The following is a 19,351-nucleotide window of genomic DNA, read 5'->3' on the forward strand; positions in this document are numbered from 1 at the left end:
AGCGTGACGGGCTCCTGTAGGCGCAGCTCCGTATTCGCGCCTTATTCCGCAACGCCGAGCTCGGGATCTCCCGGCGCTGCCCGGCCAGGGGCAGGGACAGGGGCAGGGACAGTGACAGGGACAGAGGCAGGGCCAGGGCAGCGCCGGCCCCCTCCCACCGCCTCCCCCGCTTCCTCCCGGCCCCGCCTGTTGATGTTTCACTTGCTTTTAATTCCCGGGTCGCAAGATGGAGGCGGCGCTGGGACGTCGGGAGCTGCTGCTGCTGCCGCTGTCGCTGCTGCTGCCGCCTCTGGCCGCCGCTCTGTTGGGCCCGGCCGCGCCGCTGGGACAGGTACCGCCGGGGCCAGCCCTGCCCTGCCACTGCCACTTTCCCTGTCCCTCTCCCTGCCACTGCCACTTTCCCTGTCCCTCTCCCTGCCACTGCCACTTTCCCTGTCCCTCTCCCTGCCGCTGCCACTTTCCCTGTCCCTCTCCCAGCCCCTGCCACTGTCCCTGCCTCTCTCCCTGTTCTGCTCCTGGCCCGGCCCCGGCCCCGGCCCCGGCCCCTGCCCGTGCCCCGCTCCCTCACAGGGGTGAGCCGGACCCTGCCGCGGGCAGACAGGGTTTCCCCTCTCCCTTTGCTGGTTTGTCCGTGTAGGATTCGATGTGCCGTATCTGACAGGTCTGAGGGGGAAGGTAGTTACTTCTGTGCAATATAGATGTGTTTATATTGTATTTTCAGGCTTGGCCGCCTATATCTCCATGGTTCAGTGCCGTACAAGTGCGCGCTGCATTAGGTCCACACTTGAGCCTAGCCTACTCGTGATTCAAACCAAGGAAAGGGTTTTGATGTATTGGTGTATATCTGTAAATACACAGGGCATTGTGTTATCTGTTTTTCTATTCCAATATCTATGCTGTATCTTGGTGACATCAGTTTTAAATTTGGTGGCTTTTTAAAAGAGTGGGAGGAATGTTTTGGGTACTACTTAGGAGAACTTTCCAGTGGGAATAAAAAGATTTGCCACAGCACCAGGTGATCTCTGACCTCTAGAATTACAGAAAAGCTGGTACTTGTGCCTGAGCTTGAATCATGATCAGATACGTCATCTAAAATTGTTATAATTGTGAACCCAAAGTGTAAGATCACAGAGGGAGGAGTTGTGAGGGGTTTGTAGTCAACTTGTCTAGCCAATGTGAAGTTCTTGCTACCTGACCAAATTTATCATGTCTTTTTTCCCTCCAGAGTTATTTATTTATTAGTGTAACTTAAGTAAAACATTTCCAAGAAAGCCTGGCAGAGGCCCTGCACTGGCACATCCTGTGTTGCGAAGCAGGATTCATTCCTGGCCTTACTTCCTGGTTTCTGCTTCTCTTTATGAACTTTTGAAGAGAGACCTCCTTAGCTCTGATTTCAAAATGGGGATCTAGATCTTCAGACACCTACAAAAGTGCCTGAATGCCTGAAGTGAGGTGTGCTAAAGAGCAGAGGGAGCTCAGTATTTGGGTACTTTGCTTATCCCTCTGAGAAAGGGAGTGCAGGCTTGAATTTGCCAAAAGGCTCATGAAGTAACAATGTAATGCAGACTTAGGCTCTTGCTCACCTTCTACCCAGAAACTGTCACACTTCCACACTGAAACTACAGCTTGGTAGCATTAAAGTTGTCACTGCTGGCAGTTTTAAAGGACACGGAGGCACATTTGTGTCTGCTGTCTTTGGATGTGAAGGAATGAGCAGGGCACGGGGGTGCCGGGGCAGTGCCACTTAAGGCAGCTTGGGGTCAGGGATAGAACAGGTATGTTTTGGAGCGTGAGTAGGGCTTGACTTAGGAACTGTAGTGCTTTATGGGCACAGCTGTGCTGTTTGTGGGGTTGAGTTTGTCCAATTGTGCCGTACTGCTCAGGTGGTCTTGTGAGCTCATGATTTGCTAATTTGGAAGTGTCTGCACTCTTTTAGTTTTATACGGGTCTGGTGGCCTAAGTATATGCAGAAAATTTCTTCTAAGAGTCAAAAAGGGACATAAAAATTTTTACTTTAGTGTTTTTTTTTAATATGTTAAACTTAGCAAAATAAAAACTTGTGTTTTCTCCTGCACTATTTAGTTTTCTACATACAGGACCAGTTTTGATGCAAAAGGAACAGTGTGTCTGGAGAAAGCTCTGAGTAGAAGAATCAATGTTTCTTGACACTGAGCTGTTTTTTAGTGGCCTGTTAGGAACAGAAGTGCCTAGGCAGTGGGAATAGGCAGAGTGGGAATGCCATGCTGTCAAGTTGCCTTCAGAAGCTATGAGCTCAGTGGCAGTGGGCTACAGGGTCAGAATAACTATGTTGTTTCCTCAGGATGGCTTGGGACTGCAGACTGGTTGGGAGCAGGCAGCATCAACGTGGTCAGCTTTGCTTTGGCTGGACACTGCAGCTGTGCTTTACAACTCTGTGAGCCCGCTGGCTGTGCTCTACTAACAGCTTCACGTTTTGTTAACTCTTCCATGTGGGGTTTAAAGCTGGTGTCAAAGTTTACCTCCGTGCTGATGACAATGGTGTTACAAAAACCATAGCGGAAGGACTGAGGAAAAACCTTGATACTGGAATAGCATTTTGTAAGGTTGAAATGCTTTTGTTCAGCTCTGGAATGTGAACGCCTTAACTGTTCTGCAATACTTGTAATTTCTTAAAAAAGCTGTTTTGAAATCTGGACTTTTTTTTTTAACATTAGCATTTTTTTAACATTAACATTTTAACATTTTTATTTCTCCTCATAAAATTTGGATATGCAAAACTGGACTAAAAAATGATTGATTTTAGACAAAATTGGGGGTTTGTTGTTGTGGTTGTTTTGGTTTGTTTTTTTTTTTTCTTTCAAAAAATTTAAAGGGAATGATGCAATAAGACAACTAACCTTCACGTTAAAGTAATGTTTCTGGTGCAAGGTCAGGCATAAGGGTTTGTGCTTTAGAGTATTTTTTTAATGTGCTGATAGGAACTGGCTGAAAGCAGTACTAACACCATGTTATTTGCTTATTGTGTTTACCTCTTGATAATTGAGGCTAGCAGAGTTCTTTCTAAATAACATACTTGCCTACCAGACTTTTTTTTTTGTTAATTCAGTTGCTTAGAGAAAAAAATGCTTTTATATTATTGGTTGCCTGCAAGAAACCTCTGTGTGGATGGGTCGTTTCACAACAGCAGGAAATAATCTTCACTACATCAACCATTTGATGCAGTGAGTACAATTTATTTCAATAAAGGAAGAAACTTGTTAACAGCAATGTGCTGGAATGTTTCTTCCATTGCTTTATGCCAATTTCTCTATTAGCAGCCCAGCACATGTGAAATTCAGGCCTAAAAGAGCTGACATCATCTTCCAATGTATATCTGATTAAATTAAAGCAGTATTATGCAACTCTGTCTCCGTGATGTGAGACTGAGTATTCACCTTTAAAACTCATGATAAAATACCATAGTATAGGTTGTTTTAATAGGAAGGATACAAAGGCAATTAATTCTAGTAACACACATAGGAGAAAGGGAAGGATAAACCATGTGTAATAAGAGTCATTGTAAAACAAGGAAGGAGTGAAAGTAAGTGTGCTTGTTCAGAAAAGCAAAGTGAAGCAAAAGCATCATGTCAGATTATTATATTCAGAAAGAGTTCAGCTTTAGCTAGTTAAGAAAATACTGGATTTAGTTATCTTACCCTAAATACTGTCATGCAGTTTAATAATGCCAAATCTTAATGGAGAAAATTTTGTACAAAAATTTTCTGAAATGTGAGGGACAAATTATCGTCCTGCAAACTTGTGAAATACTATCTTGTCATGTCAAGCTTTTACCATGGTTACTTCTCAATTCAATTATGCCTGATTGCAGTTAAGACTCTACAACATAGTTCTGTTTTGATTCTTATGAAAGAATTATGTGAATCATGGATCATGGAGCCCTGGATTGCAATAGATACACAAATTTATATTGCAATATCCAAATATTGCACTATTTTGAGCCAGTTGTCCATGTGAGTGCCAGGACTCAAGTGGTATGAGTTTGTATGGTAGTTTTGTTTGTCTGTTCAGACACTTCTTTTCCTATCATCTCTTAAATTTAGAAACAGGTTATAGGTTTTGTCTAATTTTTACCTGTTTGGCAACCTGCCATTTTTCAGTCGCAAAACAGGATATCAGCATTGCCTGCGTAATGGCTGTGAGGGGATTGTCTGCCTTTCTAGTCTCTGTACAGCTGGCCATCTTGTAAGGCATTGTGCCATCTGTTCCTAGGGCTGCCCACTTGGCTTCCCACAGGCCTTGTAGCAGAAAGAGCCTTGTTTGGAGAGCCTCAATAGAGAACAGCTGTGCTTCAAGTGGGCCGGCTGCTAGCAGCAGAATCTTGATGGGGTTTGTGTGACTGATGCAGCTGTGTAGGACTGAACAGTTACCCGGTAATGGGAGAAACTGTACAGTGCACCCCATCAGGTATTCACTGCCTGTGGATAAAGTTTTTCCATGGTTCTTTAATCAGATCTGTTTGAAGTTCCTGTGTGATTGGACCCATCAGCTTTTTTTTTTTCTTTTCTGCAGCATTTTTTTAAAAAAGCAATATTAGGTGAAATGTTCTCTGTAGATTTGTGTGGTGTTAGTCTTTGACAATTAATGAATATTCCCTTTTAACTTATGCCTGATGCTTTATATTCTTTGCTGACATCTTTTCCCCTTTTTGTTCTTCTGCTGCTACTGTAAATATACTGCCCCAGTTAACAGTCCTGGATTCTGTTGCAGCCCACAGTGAAAGAGAAAAGGAATAGAAAATGATCACTACCTGCTTACCTCTGCTGATCCAAGCTCACAAAAATTCACTAGTTCACTGTAACCTATGCCACAACACAGTGCTGCTGCCTAGCTGTCTAGAACAGAATGACTTCTGTTTGTGGTAGGGATGCTGTCCTCTTTGCTGGTTCTGTGGCCATTACCATTGTAAATATCACTGTTGGAGTACTAAAACAGAGATGAGAAATCATAGGAAAACTCAGGAGAGACATTTACATCCTATAAGAGCATTAAGAATGATAGGGCCATTTTTAGTGCAGATTGGAGTTTTGTGTGAAGGCATTTACCAGCACAGGAGGGGGCAAGGGGCTGCAAAGTATAGAACGGGGTCAGTGGTAAGCTGAAAGCACACTTCAATTCTTAGGGACTTGAATTGCTTCTTGGGGCTGTCCTTTCATTCTGGCTCTGTCAAAGCACTGCTTTTTCAAATATCCCAGTGAATTCAGCGCCTTTTAAATTACAGGCCTGTCTGAAACTTGCATGATACTGTTAATGCTGAAAAGTGTATTATAAGTTATATAAGCAAGTTTTACACTCACAGTTGAGGTTTCTCCAGAAATTGACAGTGCAACAGTATGGACTACTGCAGATTTCCTGAGTTCTGCTTTCAGTGGCTTTGTTTACTGCAGGATTGGCGTACTATGCTTTTACAAAATAAGGGATGTGGGGTTATTTACCTTTCTTAGTACTGAAGTACATAACCACAAGACATATCTACAAAGCACTATAAAACACTTTATTCCCCTCCACCCTCAGGTTGTGAATTTTATTATGGTAACAAAAAAAAATCCTCTGTTGAAATTTTAGGGTGTTCTGTAAATGTGTTTCTTCAGCCCTAGGACTGGAAAGATTGGGATTTGAATTATCACTAGAGCACTTTCTAGCAGGTGTGGCTTGTCAGATCAGGCATTTCATCAAAGACTGGTACAAGAGCTGTTGACCTGCCACATCTGTTTCCCTCCCCTTTAGGAGGCATAAACAATGTATGGCTCTTGAGCACTTATCAACACGCAGATATTGAAGGGGTACCAATCAGGCCTGTGATAACAGGGGCAGTGCTATGCATCACTTCTTCCCTGCTGTGGGTGAAAGTGGGTTAGCTGGGATGGTACTCTGCTCTCCTGTGAGCTGCTGCTTCCTTTCCCCAGCACTCCTGCCCAGCTTTTCCTTGCAGTTGGCATGCATCTTGTTGTTTTTGCCATCCTGTAGATTTTGTTAGATGGGGTATGTGTAGGGTCAGGATGATTGGCCACAGCAGGACCCACTGAGTTTTGAGTGTGGCACTGCAGGAGACACCAGTGGGAAGCCATGGGAAGACAGCAGTGTGAAACCCACCTTCAAGGAAAGGTTAAGACTGAGCTGGAACACTGCTGTTTTCTGTGGGAAGAAGAGTAATGAACAACCTGTTCATAAATTGCAGAATGAGAGCCTTTGACAACTGAGTAGAATGGATGTACGGAATATGGGAAGAGAGCAGTAGAATTTGTTGGATCTGGATGTGAACAGACTAGTCCCAGGAATGGCAACAGTATGAGTTCTCTGTTGTGTGTGAACACAAAATTGCAAGGGTCATGATGGAGCTGCTGTAGGGGAATGCAGCTCCATTTGAGGAATGCTCTGAGTTACTGAGGAGCTTTATGAACCTGTACCATTAAGGAGATGCATCACCATCACCTGAGATGGTGGTGAGGACAGATGTCTCTCAAGGAGATGCTGCAAGGACAGACAGATCACGCAGCAGAGGCAGTCTGACAATCTCTGTGCATCAGAACAAGGAGCCCAGCTCATTCTTCCCAGCTGTGTTCTTGGATCTCTTGTGCTTGTCCAGCTCTTCCTTGCTTGTTCAACTAACAGAAAAATGGTCTGACAAAAAAGGGAAAGTTTTTGTGCCAGTTTAATGAACTAAATTACCTCACTGACTTGGGATGGATTGAGAGGGAAGGATGATGTGCAGGAGAGATCTGCACTGTCAGTGACAGAGGCAGCAAGTGGTTAAACTGTCTTACTATCTGATTTTTGAACCTTTGACAGCACAGAAGTGATCCACTGAAATATTTCATTTCTTAAACATGTCCATGTTCTTCAAGTGCAGGTTTTAAGTATGTTCCAGAATTCATAACAGTGCTTGTGGATACTGTGTCAACAGAGTTGACAGCTGTTTTGAAGGAAATTAATCATTGTATGTATGTAACTTTGTACATTTAACAGTCAATTGTTGAGCATATCTAGCTTCCTTCATGCCCTTCACTTTCAAATAAAGAATTTGATTAAAAAAAAAAAAAAAAAAGGCGGGGATTTTCCTACTTTTCATCAGTCATTTCCTTTTTCTTGTAATCTCAGTGAGTCTCTCTGTAGATGTTGAAAAAAGATTGTGAAATACTTTCTGTGTAAAAAAACCCCAGATGTAATTTGTGGCTTAAAAAATTAAGGACTATTAAGACTGCCTGGAAAACCCATCTTTCGTGCCCTTTGAATTCCCAGAAAACAGAAGAACTTAGGAACAAAGTTTTGGTAATCTGTTAAACATTTTGAGAGTGTAAAAGACTTACAGTTCTGAATGCTAAGAGCTAAAAGATCTAAATTTTTTTTTGATTTTTATTTCATTATTAATATACACAATTCTTAAAATATGAGAAGGAAATGAGTGTTTGAGGAAGTTACAGGAAGACAGGATGGAATGTATCCTATGTTTATACTGTTAATCCAGTTTATATTTTCAGTTACAGAGTTCACTTCTCTGACTAATTTGGTAATTTTAATTTTCTTTGAATAGAAGTTTTGAAGAAAAGTCAATATAAAAACCTGTTTCATAGAAAGGGCATTGAGGAAGAGATTTCTCTTTGGTCTCAGTGGCCAGAGAGTTTTCTTAATGATATGCCAAATGGGTCTGAAGTATTTCCAAGTCACTTCGAACCAAAAGGTTATCTGTGCTAGGTTTGAAACCATTCTTCTCATGATGCCAGATTCCAGCTGAATTGGACTTGGAGGTTGTTTTTTCAGTTTTTGGCAGTTCTGGCCACTTGAGTATGCTCATTAACAACCATTGTGTCAATGATTTTTTGACATTATAGTCATGCTTCAGTTTTCTATTTCTGAACTGGGGTTGTATTATGTTAGGTATTGTATATTTCACATATTTTCTGGCTGAAAATCTAGTGTTGTGTAAAAATACTAAATGAAAAGTCATTTTATGTATTTACATTTTTATTTATTTTAAATGCTGAGCATGTTCAACTTTTTATTGAGACATGACTCACTTTTTAACTGTTGGTTGTGAAACAATGACTCAACTACAGAGCTAAAGAAGATGTTGAAGGTATGGAGAAATTTTCCAGAGGAAAATGGATCCAGAGAATCACTGAATCATTTAGGTTTGGAAAGACCTCTAAGATCAAATCCAGCCTTTGACTGACCACCACCCAGCTAACTAGACCATAGCACTAAGTGCCATGTCCAGGTATTAATGAAATGAAGTTATATTTAAGGCTCCTACAGACCAAATATGGAGCTTAACATTATTTTTGAAGAGGTGTCTGAGGAAGGCAGTGTGGCAATCATTACTTTTGGCTATGTGCAAGCAAGATTTGATTTTTGTATGTAGCTTTTTTCAGGGACAGACCTGGGAGATTTAAGGTCTCATTTGCAAAGCAGCCCCTGAAATTACATGGGAGAAATGAGAGGAGAGAATGAGTGAATCAATAAATTACAGCAATTAGGGTTTGAAAGAAAGAAGCAAATCCCCATTTTCTGTGAGTTTGAGGTGTCCTGTGTGGCATAATTTGGGAGTCATAACCAAAGAAACATAATTTCTGCTGACAGAACTGAATGTTCTTTAGTATAGACTAGCTTCACTTTGAAGACTAACTGGAGTGCTTAAAAAAACATTTACAGAGAATCTGATTTTTACGGTTTGTGGTCTATAATTTTTCAGCTAATATGAGAGACTTCCATTATATCCTTGTGAAACAAGTGATTATTATTCTTATTTTATCTTTATTACAAAACCCCACAAACTATACATAGGGGGATGCAGATGTCATTCTATTTCATCAATCCTCTTTATTAAAAATAAGGGTGGAAAAGGCAGAGTAATCCTTACATGAAACAAGAAGGCATATTCCTTTTCCTTCTGTCTGTTGGACAGAAAGCCTGGGAATGCGCTCTGGGATTAGTACGAAGTCATTCTGCTAGGACAGTACAAGAAAGTTGCCTGCAGTGGCTCATGTGTTTTCTCAGACTAACATCTCTTCTGTTTTTCTCCAGGAAGCAATTAGAGTTGGTGTTATGATGCTGAACACCAGTGGAGAACTTCACAAAGTACAGGTTTGTCCGGTTTTTCTATTTATTCAGTGAATTAATATGCAGTGAAACAAAGTCTGCAGCAGCTGCAAGTATATCCTTTATTCTGCCATCAGTCAGTAAGGGAGTGTGTTCCTCTGAGAGCAGAATTGCAGCACAGGGGCAGGAAACGTACACTCATTCTGGCTGTCTTTCTTTCAGGTTCTTTTTAACATCACCTATGTTAATGGACAGGTATATCTAAATGACTTTCCTATGAAAAGCGGGGTTGCCCACATAACATGTCAAACAATGATATGTGAGTATTCTCTTTTCCTTTTATTTTTTTAAATTTTATTTTCCTCCCTCCCCTGGGGTATTTGGCTTCCTTGTTGTCTAGTTACCAAAGCTTACAATGGCTATGTGTTCTGTATTTGTAAACCAGAGCATTGTGGAAGCAAAACATTTCCCAAGGTAGGACAATTTTGGTATTAAAATGGATCAAAAAAATCTTACTGCCTTCATCTCAAGTCACCTTAATAGGCTTGTGTGTAAATGGTCTAATCTGAAATCCAGACTTTGCCCATCTTTACAAAAGAATGTTTTGCACTACAAGCTAGACAATGTAAACAGAAGGATGCAACTCCACCCTGCTAATGGCTGTGTCCCTAGGTTGGTTGGCCTATATCCAGAAGGAGATTCAATAACAAAAATATGAATTGTTGTTAGGATGATCTTTTAATGATATCACTTCTGTATCTGTTAGACAAACAAGTTTCTGCTGTATAGGATATTATAGCACAAATATTGCACTTTAATGACTGCAGTAGTTAGTGACTTCAAATTGTCTTGAACTTGCTGTTTTTCCCCTGATTCAATGCTACATTTTTTGGTGAAAAAACAGAAAGTACCGTGTGAGTTTTTTTTGAGATACACAGAGCATACTGTATGATTAATTAAAGAAGGACCATTAGGCTTATTTGATTTAGGCTTCTGTTGTATTGAGAACAATCTTCTGCTGCATGAGATGCAGTCAGTCTCTAGGTTGATATCTGAGGTCATCCTCATCAGGGAATTACAGAATACTAACACTTTTACAAATTGCTTCTCTGAGCTGTGACCTTGTTGCTTGAAGCCTTCTTTCCCAAGCATGATCAGTTATTGATTTGACAGTATTTCTTTCCTGGAGAGGGAAAGCAGTAATCAAATTCTCTTTTATCTGGTACGAAACTGTGGCAAAATGTCATTAACTTGCAAAATAACTCACTCCAGAAAAATAGATATGATTTTACTGAGTAATTCTGAGAGCTTCTGAGCACTCTTCTGTAGTTCCTATTAATTTCCCAAATCATAGTTGTAGTGCTTGCAATGACTAGTTTTGAATCTGAAACAGTGAGGAAAATACTGATTTGACCTGGGAGCTAGAAACCTGAAACTCTTTATCTCCTGTTTGGGTCTGAGTCCCCAGCACAGTACCTCTCTCTGTTACCTGTAATGTAATGTTTTTACTATTTACTTACTAAATTATTGACAACAGATTCAGATTCAGCATAGTGTTTGTAAAATGCTAAAAAAATATCAAGATACTTATTAATAGAGGGGGAAATACTCCTGAGTATATATAAAACCAAAACTTGACCTTAATAATCATGCTTTTGAATATTGGAGACCATGTACTCTAACATAGTTGTCAGTTGTGATAGTTATCATTCTTGGCACCTACATCCCCACTTGAAGTTCCTCCAAAAGTCAGTTTTGGAAGTGTATGTGTCACTCCTGTGAATGCAGTGGTGGTTGAACAGCCTGACACATGGTAAAAGCCGGGAACACAGGGAGCTTCAGCTGCTTGGCACGTTAGAGGCTTTGGGCCTTCAGTGCATGCTTGCTGCTCCAAGTCAGAAAACATTCAGCAACCAGGTTAGTGCCCTGGCTCACACCTATAGGGAACTGTCCTTCTGCCACTTATTTTGTCAATAGAAGACATTACTAAATTATGGCAGAAAGTATTTTTCTATATTTTAAATAAAAAAAATAGCTTTATGAGAACAGGGATCACAGCATAAAACTAGTGGACACACTGAGTAGTTACTGTGCGACTGAGACCCAAGTTGAGCTTTATCCCACATTACCTTACAGGCACAGCACTCCAAGTGACACACAAAGCACCAGTGGCTTAGCATCAGGAATGGTTTGGTCTCAGTTCATGTCCCTTGGTGTCTGCATACTGGAGAGATCCCTCACCTCTACTCTTGTGCTTCTCCAGGACTTCAGTTCTAGCATGCCCTCACCTGAAGCAGAGGTGTGGTAACCGGGAGAAGGATACTAAGACTGTGCAGAAACAGCCAGGGTAGAAAGGCAGTTCCGTGTGTACTTGTAGAATATTAAGCTGTGGAAATAGCTGAAAGCTTTTGGGTAGGAAGAGAGGTTGAGGTGTTGCCAGTCAAGTATGAAAACAGAGAGGAGGACAGAAAAATATGTAGGAGGGAACTGGCACTCATCTTGAGCAGGAGATGCAGTGTGCCTGGAAAAGACCATATTTGTTTCTGTATTCAGAGGAAGGGGAATGTTGTGCAAATGAAGATGTTTACACAGGTGGCTGGCTAGGCTGTGGCATTACTCTTACGAACTCCTTTGAACAACTGAAATAAGAATGCAACACTAACCAAGCCAAAGAGCTCTGCTTAGAGCACTTAAATGCAAACCTCAAAGGCAGAGATGTGACTTGTTTGCAGGCTTCACGAGTCAGGGGATTGTAGAGCTCTGCTATGTTATAGACCTGCTCTGAGCCTGATTTGGTGATATACTGATAAAAAAATCATGGCACCTGTTTTAGCTGTTGTCCAGATTACTACTGGCTGTAAAAGCAGTTACTGGAAGTGTTAAGATGTTCTGTACCGTTGCTCTGGCATCTCTGGCTTGATGCTAGTGGTACTCTGACTTCTCCATTCAGGTGCTGCATGTGCAAAGGCATCTGTGTCAGAGTTGCACCTGTTTTCTCTATGGCTGGGTGCTGCTTTCTGGTTGAGGTGGTTTCTCTTTGAAAATTATGGCATTGTGTGTTAACAGTGGAGAACAGAAGCTTGGGTAACTTACCGGATCAGCAGTACCTGGGAACCGTCAGTGTTCGAATCATGGTTCACGAGTGGCCTTTGGCATCCTCTTCTGATTTGCAGCTGATTGTCATTCAGGAAGAAGTGACAGAAATTGATGGAAAACAGGTAAAAAAAAAGCCCTGCTACAACATTCTGCTTGTTTTTAATTTAGGAGAGGCAAGTAGTTCCCAGGGATTACAAGGTTTACATGTATCTGGCTGGTGATTAGAACACAAAGTAATTAATGTTAACTAACATAGTACTGAGGGAGACAACAGCAGCTTTGGCAGCGTAATAGTGGGGGTGTCTCATGAGGAAACTTCAAGTTTTAATGCTTCTTTTCATATTTTAATAATTAACTATATCACATGCACTCTGAATAAGTGAACTTGTGCAAGCAAAGCCAGACTCACAAGCAAGAATTGATTTATAAAATAAAGTACAAAACGAACAAAAGGGGCATGGGCTCATTCTGCGTCTTGAGGTTTTCCCCACTGTTTATTCCAAGCTAACAAAAGGTTTCAAGCAGGTAGCATGGGGAACAGCTTGCAGCAGGAAGCTCTTATGGCAAGTGGGCTTATTGTGAAAACCCACCACACCTGAGAGCTTAGTCTTAGAAGACTTTGCATGTAAGATAATTTGAATCTTGATAACGAACATGGATTTTGAGATGAACAAGCACCTCCACCCCTCTGATTTCTAACTGTATTTGCACAAATAGCAGTCAATGTGAGGGATTGCAATTCTAGCTGAGGTTGAAATGTGCAGAACTAAGTTCTCAAAATCACTTGTATGGTGTAGTTGATTTACTAACAGAAAAAGATTCTGTAGAAAAGATCCAGCTGCTGAAGTCAGCAACTGGCTTATTTCTGTGTCATATTTCTGGTTTTGCACATCTGCATCTTAAATGTGGCCAGGCTTTTTTGAAGCTGACTTGTGTTCTGTTGCCTTTTTCTTTTTTTAAATCATAATGATCATAATACCATTCATCCTTGATTAATTGCATGGTCAGCATATAGAGGTTTTTACAGGGATCTGTATCATGTCAGAGTCTTAGTCTGTTAGTAAAAAGCCCCACTGAGAGGTCTGTAGCTTTTCCAATGAGGTCTTTTATTCCACTGATAATAGTCTAAGAATCGTGGTTTGATTCAGTTGTTACACAACAATGGCATTGTATTTCAGGCCTCAAACTAGGCATCACAATGCATTTCAGATTTTCATAGGGACCGAGCAAAAACAACCAGAAAGCTAATGCGGTTTCCTTGATTGTTCCTTTAAGTCAAAAGCACTCTCACATAAGCACAGTAGAGGAGCAGAATCACCTCTCTCAACCTTCTGGCCACACGGCTTTTGCTGCAGCCCCAGGACAAGAGTTTGCTTTCTGGAACCTGGGTGCACATTCCTAGGTCATGTTGAGCTTTTCATCCACCAACACTCCCAAGTCTTTTTATCTAAGGCTGCTCTTTATCTATTTGCTGCCGAGCCCGTACTTGTGCTTGAAACTGCCCCATCCCAGGTACAGCACCTTGCACTTGGCCTTGCTGAACTTGGTGTGGGGGTTCACCTCTCAAGCCTGTTCAACTAATTCTAGATGACGTCTCTTCCCTTCAGCAGGTTGACCACAGGGTGTCATCAGCAAACTTGCTGAGGGCGCACTCAGTCTCACTGTCCATAGTGCCAGCAAAGTTGTTAAACAGGAGCAGTGCAAATACCCATCCCTGGGGACACCACTTGTCACTGATCTCCATTTGGATATTGAACCACTGGCAGCAACTTTCTAGAGTGCAAGCATCCAGCCAATGCCATACATATCCAGTGCCTGGTCCCTCTGTCAAGTGCATGTCTCTTGGTTCGAGACAAGGGTTTCAAACACGACACTGTCGAATGCTGTGACATTTGGCTTTCAGTTGTTGAAAACAAGCAAGGTTCCTGCAAAAGCAGAAATTTCAGTCTTGCCTTAGCAAGTGTTTGCAAGTGCTTTCACTACATATCTGAGTTTTCCATGCCCTAAAATGCCTCCCTGCAAGAGGATAGTGATGTACTATGTAAGACTTTGTTGAAAGGCCATGGATTGACTACCATGTGCTTTTGCAGAGAGAGACCCAGCATATTTTCTGATGTGGTATGGTCTACAGAAGTGTGATATGTGAAAACAAAGAATACCAATTCATGTTGTAACAGCCCTATGTGTACGTCTTAGTGGCCTGTAGTTTTATGGGACGTACTGGTGTCGTCTGCCAGGCTCCTTCAGTCTTGATTTAAACTCAGTAATATCATGTTTGCATCTTTTGTAGGTTCAGCAGGAAGAAGTAACAGAAGTAGATATTTTAGTAAAGGACCTGAGAGTACTTAGACATTCCAACTACACTGTCACTTTGCAAGAGAGCATGCTGTACTCCATGCCAAGGGACAACGACGTGTTATTTACACTGCCCAACCTCTCAGGAAAAGGTATCTCTCAGCTGTTAAGTAGTATTTTCATCCATATTCAATGTATTGCTTTACAGGGTAAGAGAGCATAACTTATCCCTTGTTTTACATAGTGAAAGAGTTTCTTCATTAACAGGGATGGGTTTTATTTTATATGTCTTGTTTGGTTTTTTTTAAACACCTAAATTCAACTCTTCATATTAGGTATTTTATTTGTTTGTTTTCAAATCTATTCTCCTTTGAAGTACTTGATAGTTGGCAGTCTGCAATCCAGACATCTGACAGGAATAAGTTTCTCTCTTAGATCTGCGATGGAAGTTTCTCCAGAGCTCCCCCTTTTTCCTGAGAATGAAAGAGAAAACTGTAGAGGAAATACCTGTCTGGGTCAATTCCAAACCACAGAACAGTTTTCTGTTATTAAATTGAATAACTTAAAAACAGTAGAAGTTACTTGATGCCTTGATTTTATTTCTGTTTTGTTTAATTAAAATTTTAATTTTGATCTAGTCCATCACCTTTTAATTTGATGACAGCTGAAATTTACAGCTAAGGGCATAGCTAAAGGCTGCACTGTAACACTGTTTCTGCTTCTTATCAAGTTCACTGCTCAAGTCAAAAAAAAAGCCTTCTTGCTGTAAATGTGAGAACTGTACCCTCTGTAGAGAAACATTGCATGTCTTTATTTTCCTTCAGAGTGAGTCAAACAAAAAGAAAACTCTCCCCTAAATCTAGCTCTTCTTCTTCAGATATTCAAGATCCACTGCAGACTACCAGTCAGTACCTCATCCAGCAAGTAGAAACTACAGTGGATGAAGAGACATTACCTGGCAAGTTACCAGAGACCCCTCTTAGGACAGAACCTCCATCTTCTTACAAGGTGCTTTTGTTTGTTTGTTTGCTTGTTTTAATGATCAGTATAATAATTAGTATAGAAATACAATTATTTAAAGACAGACAACCACTAAGTCCAGTGGATTTTTGCAGATAAACCCCATATAAACCAAAAAATGTCTGCTCCTAAATTACCATTCAGCAGTGACAAGTCCAGTAGGAATCCACTGGGCTTCTAAATCTTGCCATGTTCTTACCACACAGATACTTCATGATAGTCAGTTGTGACATTTACATTATACCAAGCTAAGCATTTATGACAATTTCAAATATTGCTTAGCTTTAAATTCCACCATTTTCTCCTGACTCTGCTCAAGTGCTTACCCCTCTGAGAAATGGACCACTGGTCTCACCTGCTGTAGGAAACACGGTAACAGCTGGAGAAATTCAGTTCCAGCTTAGACAAGGATGGGTTTCATGGCCTCCTCTGTGGCCAGAACACTCACAGTTACAACCCACTGTCTACTCTGTTCAAGTGTCCTTTATTTTCCAAAAGGACCTTTCATGAACAGAGAAGTAAATCTTCACCTGTTTCAGACTTCGAACAATAAAGATATCTGAGCCACCGGTCAATTCCATCATGCTTTTATGTATAAGTAAAATTATCACCATATAATGTCATTTACCAGTAGCTAAAAAAAACCCTAAAACACAGCAGTTGATTTGTTTTGCAATCTTTGTACTTTTACCTGCTTTGTAGGTGATGTGCCAGTGGGTGGAAGACTTGAGAAAAGGGTTGTGCAGATTCTGGTTTCAGTCTCTACCTATCTTGTTTAGTTTCATGGAAGTTGTTGTTGTTGGAGTTGTTGGAGCAGCTCTTATTATCAAAGTCTTAAAGCTGATTCTCCCTTCCTGTGAAAATAAGTAAGTAATTTTTGTAATTTTTTTTTTTGCTTTGATGAAGGCAAAATATTGACTAAAATAATCTTCCAAGATGCAGGCCCATTCTGTAGGATAGTTGTAGCAAGAATTCACTGAGAAAGCTACTGGTAACTTTCCATTCCAAGTGCATTTCTGACACACAGGCATTTCAGAGAGACATGGGAAGGTATTTCATTGGAAATGTCTTTAGCTGAGCTGTCATACTGCCAATTTTTTATCAAGTCTTCTAAGGACTATATTGTGGGATGCTATTAACATAGTTCCAAGAAAGAAGGGTAGAAACTAAGTCTAAATTCCAACATCTCCCAGTCTTTTCATACTCCTACTGTGTTGGTGTTTTAGAGTAGTTCTGAAAGGCCTCAAATTTGGCTTTGCAAATCTGCAAGGGAATTCTCCAAGGGGGACCAACCTCTGTAGGCAGCTTCCAAGCCATAGTGACTGGTGCTGGCATAGGTGGAGAGAGGCCACAAATAAAGCTGATTGCCTGCAAGGGCTGTATCCATCCACTCCCTGTGTTACCAGCAACACATTTTTTGGGAAAGCAAGGTCTCAAAGCAAGGGGCAGAAAGATGAATTAGTAACTGCACGTCATAAATCAGTGTAGATTTAGTGCTACAATGGGCAAGCACGTGCACTTTAAAGCAACCTAAGTCAGCTCTGGAAGAGCTGTCCCTTGGAACGTCTTTGGGAAGTGACCGACAGCGCAGTGTGCTTCATCAGCCCCAAGCACAGCTGATGTCTTCAAGTGCAGCTGATCAGCTGTACCTCTGAATGGCCCTGCATGCAGTTAATTTATGTATCCACTCAGGGGTACAGGTGTTCTTGGCCTTTCTGACAAACCAGGAAGATCAGGAAGGTTGGAAACTGCAGTGACAAAAGAGGCAGTGCTTCCCCACACAGCGTGCTGTCAGATGGGAGAGCTCCCCTGGTTAGAGCAGGAAGAGTGGAGACACACTTTGTACTTTCCCCAGCAGTAAGCAGCTTACCACTGGCAGTAAGCAGCTTAACACTGCCATGTATGAAACTGAACTAAGTGGAACTGGGAAGAAAATTCTAATCCCAACAAACTGTTCAGCAAAGTGGATGATAACCTGTCCACAGCAGAGGTCGGTATGGAGCAGAGGAACCAGCTTTCAGTAATTTCTCTTCCAGTTGAGAACATGGGGCTTGCTCATGCCTTGTTAGAGTGTATAAAGAAATTGAACTGCCCTCTCCATTAAAAAAAAAAAAAACAACAAACCAAACCCCCAAAAAACAAGCCGTAAACCACACAGTTATTTTCTTGCTACCTGTGTAAAGTGGTTCCTGTGGTGAAGTGGTACCTGTGTAAAGAATGGTAAAGGTTTAACTCAGGATTGTAAACCAGTAAGAATGACCGGAACATCTCATCTGGTGAATGACAGTTGCAGATGTGAGCTGGGACCTCATTCCAAGTCTTTAATGCCATTCTTCGTTACACTGATGAAGCTGGAGGCTGTTGCTGAGTCCTGGAGAATCAGCTGTAGGTCCTGGCAGCAAACAGTTTTAGGCTACTATGAAACTGAGCAACTAGAGCCTACACTGCTGACACTTCAGATGTAGAAACTGGGCAAAGGGAGCCCTCAGAAATAACAGCCAGTACATTTTGGAAGCATTTTTCATTGCAACTTCATAGAAGAGATATTATGAGGCTAATACTGAGTTGATGCATTGATTTAAACTAAGTTTGGGGTGTTTAAGAATAAGTCCCATTTTTAGAACACAGAATCGTTTTGTGCATTGTTTTCTAATGCCAGGTAACCTTACCTTTCAGAGGCATCCTTCTCCTGGATCAAGTCAGCTTTGTACCTGTGACTACCATCAGCCTGCCTTCAGACCTTTCAGACCGGAAAAATAATTTAGATGAGAAAGCATGTACTTAATACTGTATTTACTTTAGAGTTACTGGTTTTTAAAAACACACTTTTAGTTGATCTGATATTTGGCACCTGATCTTAATACCTTGTCTTTTTCCTACTAAGAAAACTAAGTCAGTTGATTAATTGATAAAAGGCCACTCAGGCCAAGGCCCAAAGCTGACTTCCTTGTGCCTCTCTATAAACAAGCAGCCTTTTCAGAAGTTTCAAAGTAGAACAGCTGCCTTTTCATAAGTTTCAATATAGAGCAGCTTTCCACCCTGAGGGCTACCATTGGTTTTAACTTCTGTGAAGTCACTTTTCCACACCTCAGACAGGATGCTGGTTGCCTTCATGCACATAAACCAAGTCAGCTGTCCTGACTAACAAGATGATGAAATTCAGGGTGTCCTTAAGTCCAGAGATAGCATTCTTAAATTATGAGGAAATACTGCAAACATCAGCTGTGCCTGCAAACCTAAGCAAAGCTGCTCCACCTGGTTCCAGGTCTCATAGGATTAAGTGTGTCTTGCAAGGAAGATACCACTACCAAACATTTGTGTTATTCAAAAGATCTGACATTTTATATGTGCAAAACAAAAATTTGAACGGCAGATTTATATTTCAAGCACTTTACATTTTTATGGTCCCTTCCACTCATAAAAATTGTTAGCAGTTTTAACCAGCTTGCTTTTTTGTATATGTGACAGCAGTACTCTATGAAGTCCCAAAAGAAAAATGAAAATTCCATTAAATTATACAGAAATACTGGCTTACTATTGCTGAGTAGGCCCAGTCTGCTCATGCCAGTTCATACTGTTAACATTTTTCAAATAAACATTTAAATTGTTTATTAGACTGTGTTCATGTGTCATTTATAGTTAGGTAAAACAGCGGTTTGCCAAACATTTCAGACTTGGGGCACTATCTGTTTCTTAGTTTTTCATTGTTCTTACTTACAAAAATTGTTTGTCAAAAGAATGAATAGGAAAAAAACCTCAGAACTGTAACTACCTGACACTAGACTGAGCACAGTTGTTATCTGAGTGATCAGAATTACCTGTGTTCAGCTGGAGTTGTTAGAGTGAGGGAGAAAAAGCTGGGATTTCC

At 41.0% G+C, this 19,351-nt stretch overlaps 1 protein-coding gene and 1 long non-coding RNA gene across 3 annotated transcripts; one reads left to right on the top strand and one right to left on the bottom strand.

Moving 5' to 3' along the window:
- The first annotated feature begins 170 nt into the window (after nt 1-170).
- GINM1 (glycosylated integral membrane protein 1) lies at nt 171-19,097 on the top strand. Of its 2 annotated transcripts, none has more exons than XM_068184576.1 (8): nt 171-331; nt 9,058-9,117; nt 9,295-9,391; nt 12,139-12,290; nt 14,459-14,615; nt 15,341-15,471; nt 16,186-16,349; nt 18,160-19,097. In XM_068184576.1, exons 1-8 carry the CDS (start codon nt 227-229, stop codon nt 18,266-18,268), a joined length of 975 nt encoding a protein of 324 aa, XP_068040677.1. In that variant the 5' UTR covers nt 171-226; the 3' UTR covers nt 18,269-19,097. The 2 variants fall into 2 exon arrangements, with proteins under 2 accessions (XP_068040677.1, XP_068040676.1); XM_068184575.1 differs by lacking the exon at nt 171-331 and adding an exon at nt 4,973-5,129.
- Nucleotides 14,795-15,343, bottom strand: LOC137470843 (uncharacterized). The gene is made up of 2 exons (XR_010997270.1): nt 15,110-15,343; nt 14,795-14,936 (listed from the first exon to the last, which is right to left on the bottom strand). It is a non-coding gene; the product is annotated as an uncharacterized lncRNA (long non-coding RNA).
- Nucleotides 19,098-19,351: the final 254 nt, after the last annotated feature.

Source organism: Anomalospiza imberbis, chromosome 3, assembly GCF_031753505.1.
Source record: "Anomalospiza imberbis isolate Cuckoo-Finch-1a 21T00152 chromosome 3, ASM3175350v1, whole genome shotgun sequence".
Classification (NCBI taxonomy): Eukaryota; Metazoa; Chordata; class Aves; order Passeriformes; family Viduidae; genus Anomalospiza; species Anomalospiza imberbis.

Coding starts and splice junctions, on each gene's coding strand:
- GINM1 (XM_068184575.1), top strand. CDS start 4,974: ATGAGAAATCATAGGAAAACTCAGGAGAGACATTTACATCCTATAAGA. Junction 9,392..12,138: donor AACATGTCAAACAATGATAT/GTGAGTATTCTC, acceptor GTGTGTTAACAG/TGGAGAACAGAAGCTTGGGT. Junction 16,350..18,159: donor CTCCCTTCCTGTGAAAATAA/GTAAGTAATTTT, acceptor CTTACCTTTCAG/AGGCATCCTTCTCCTGGATC.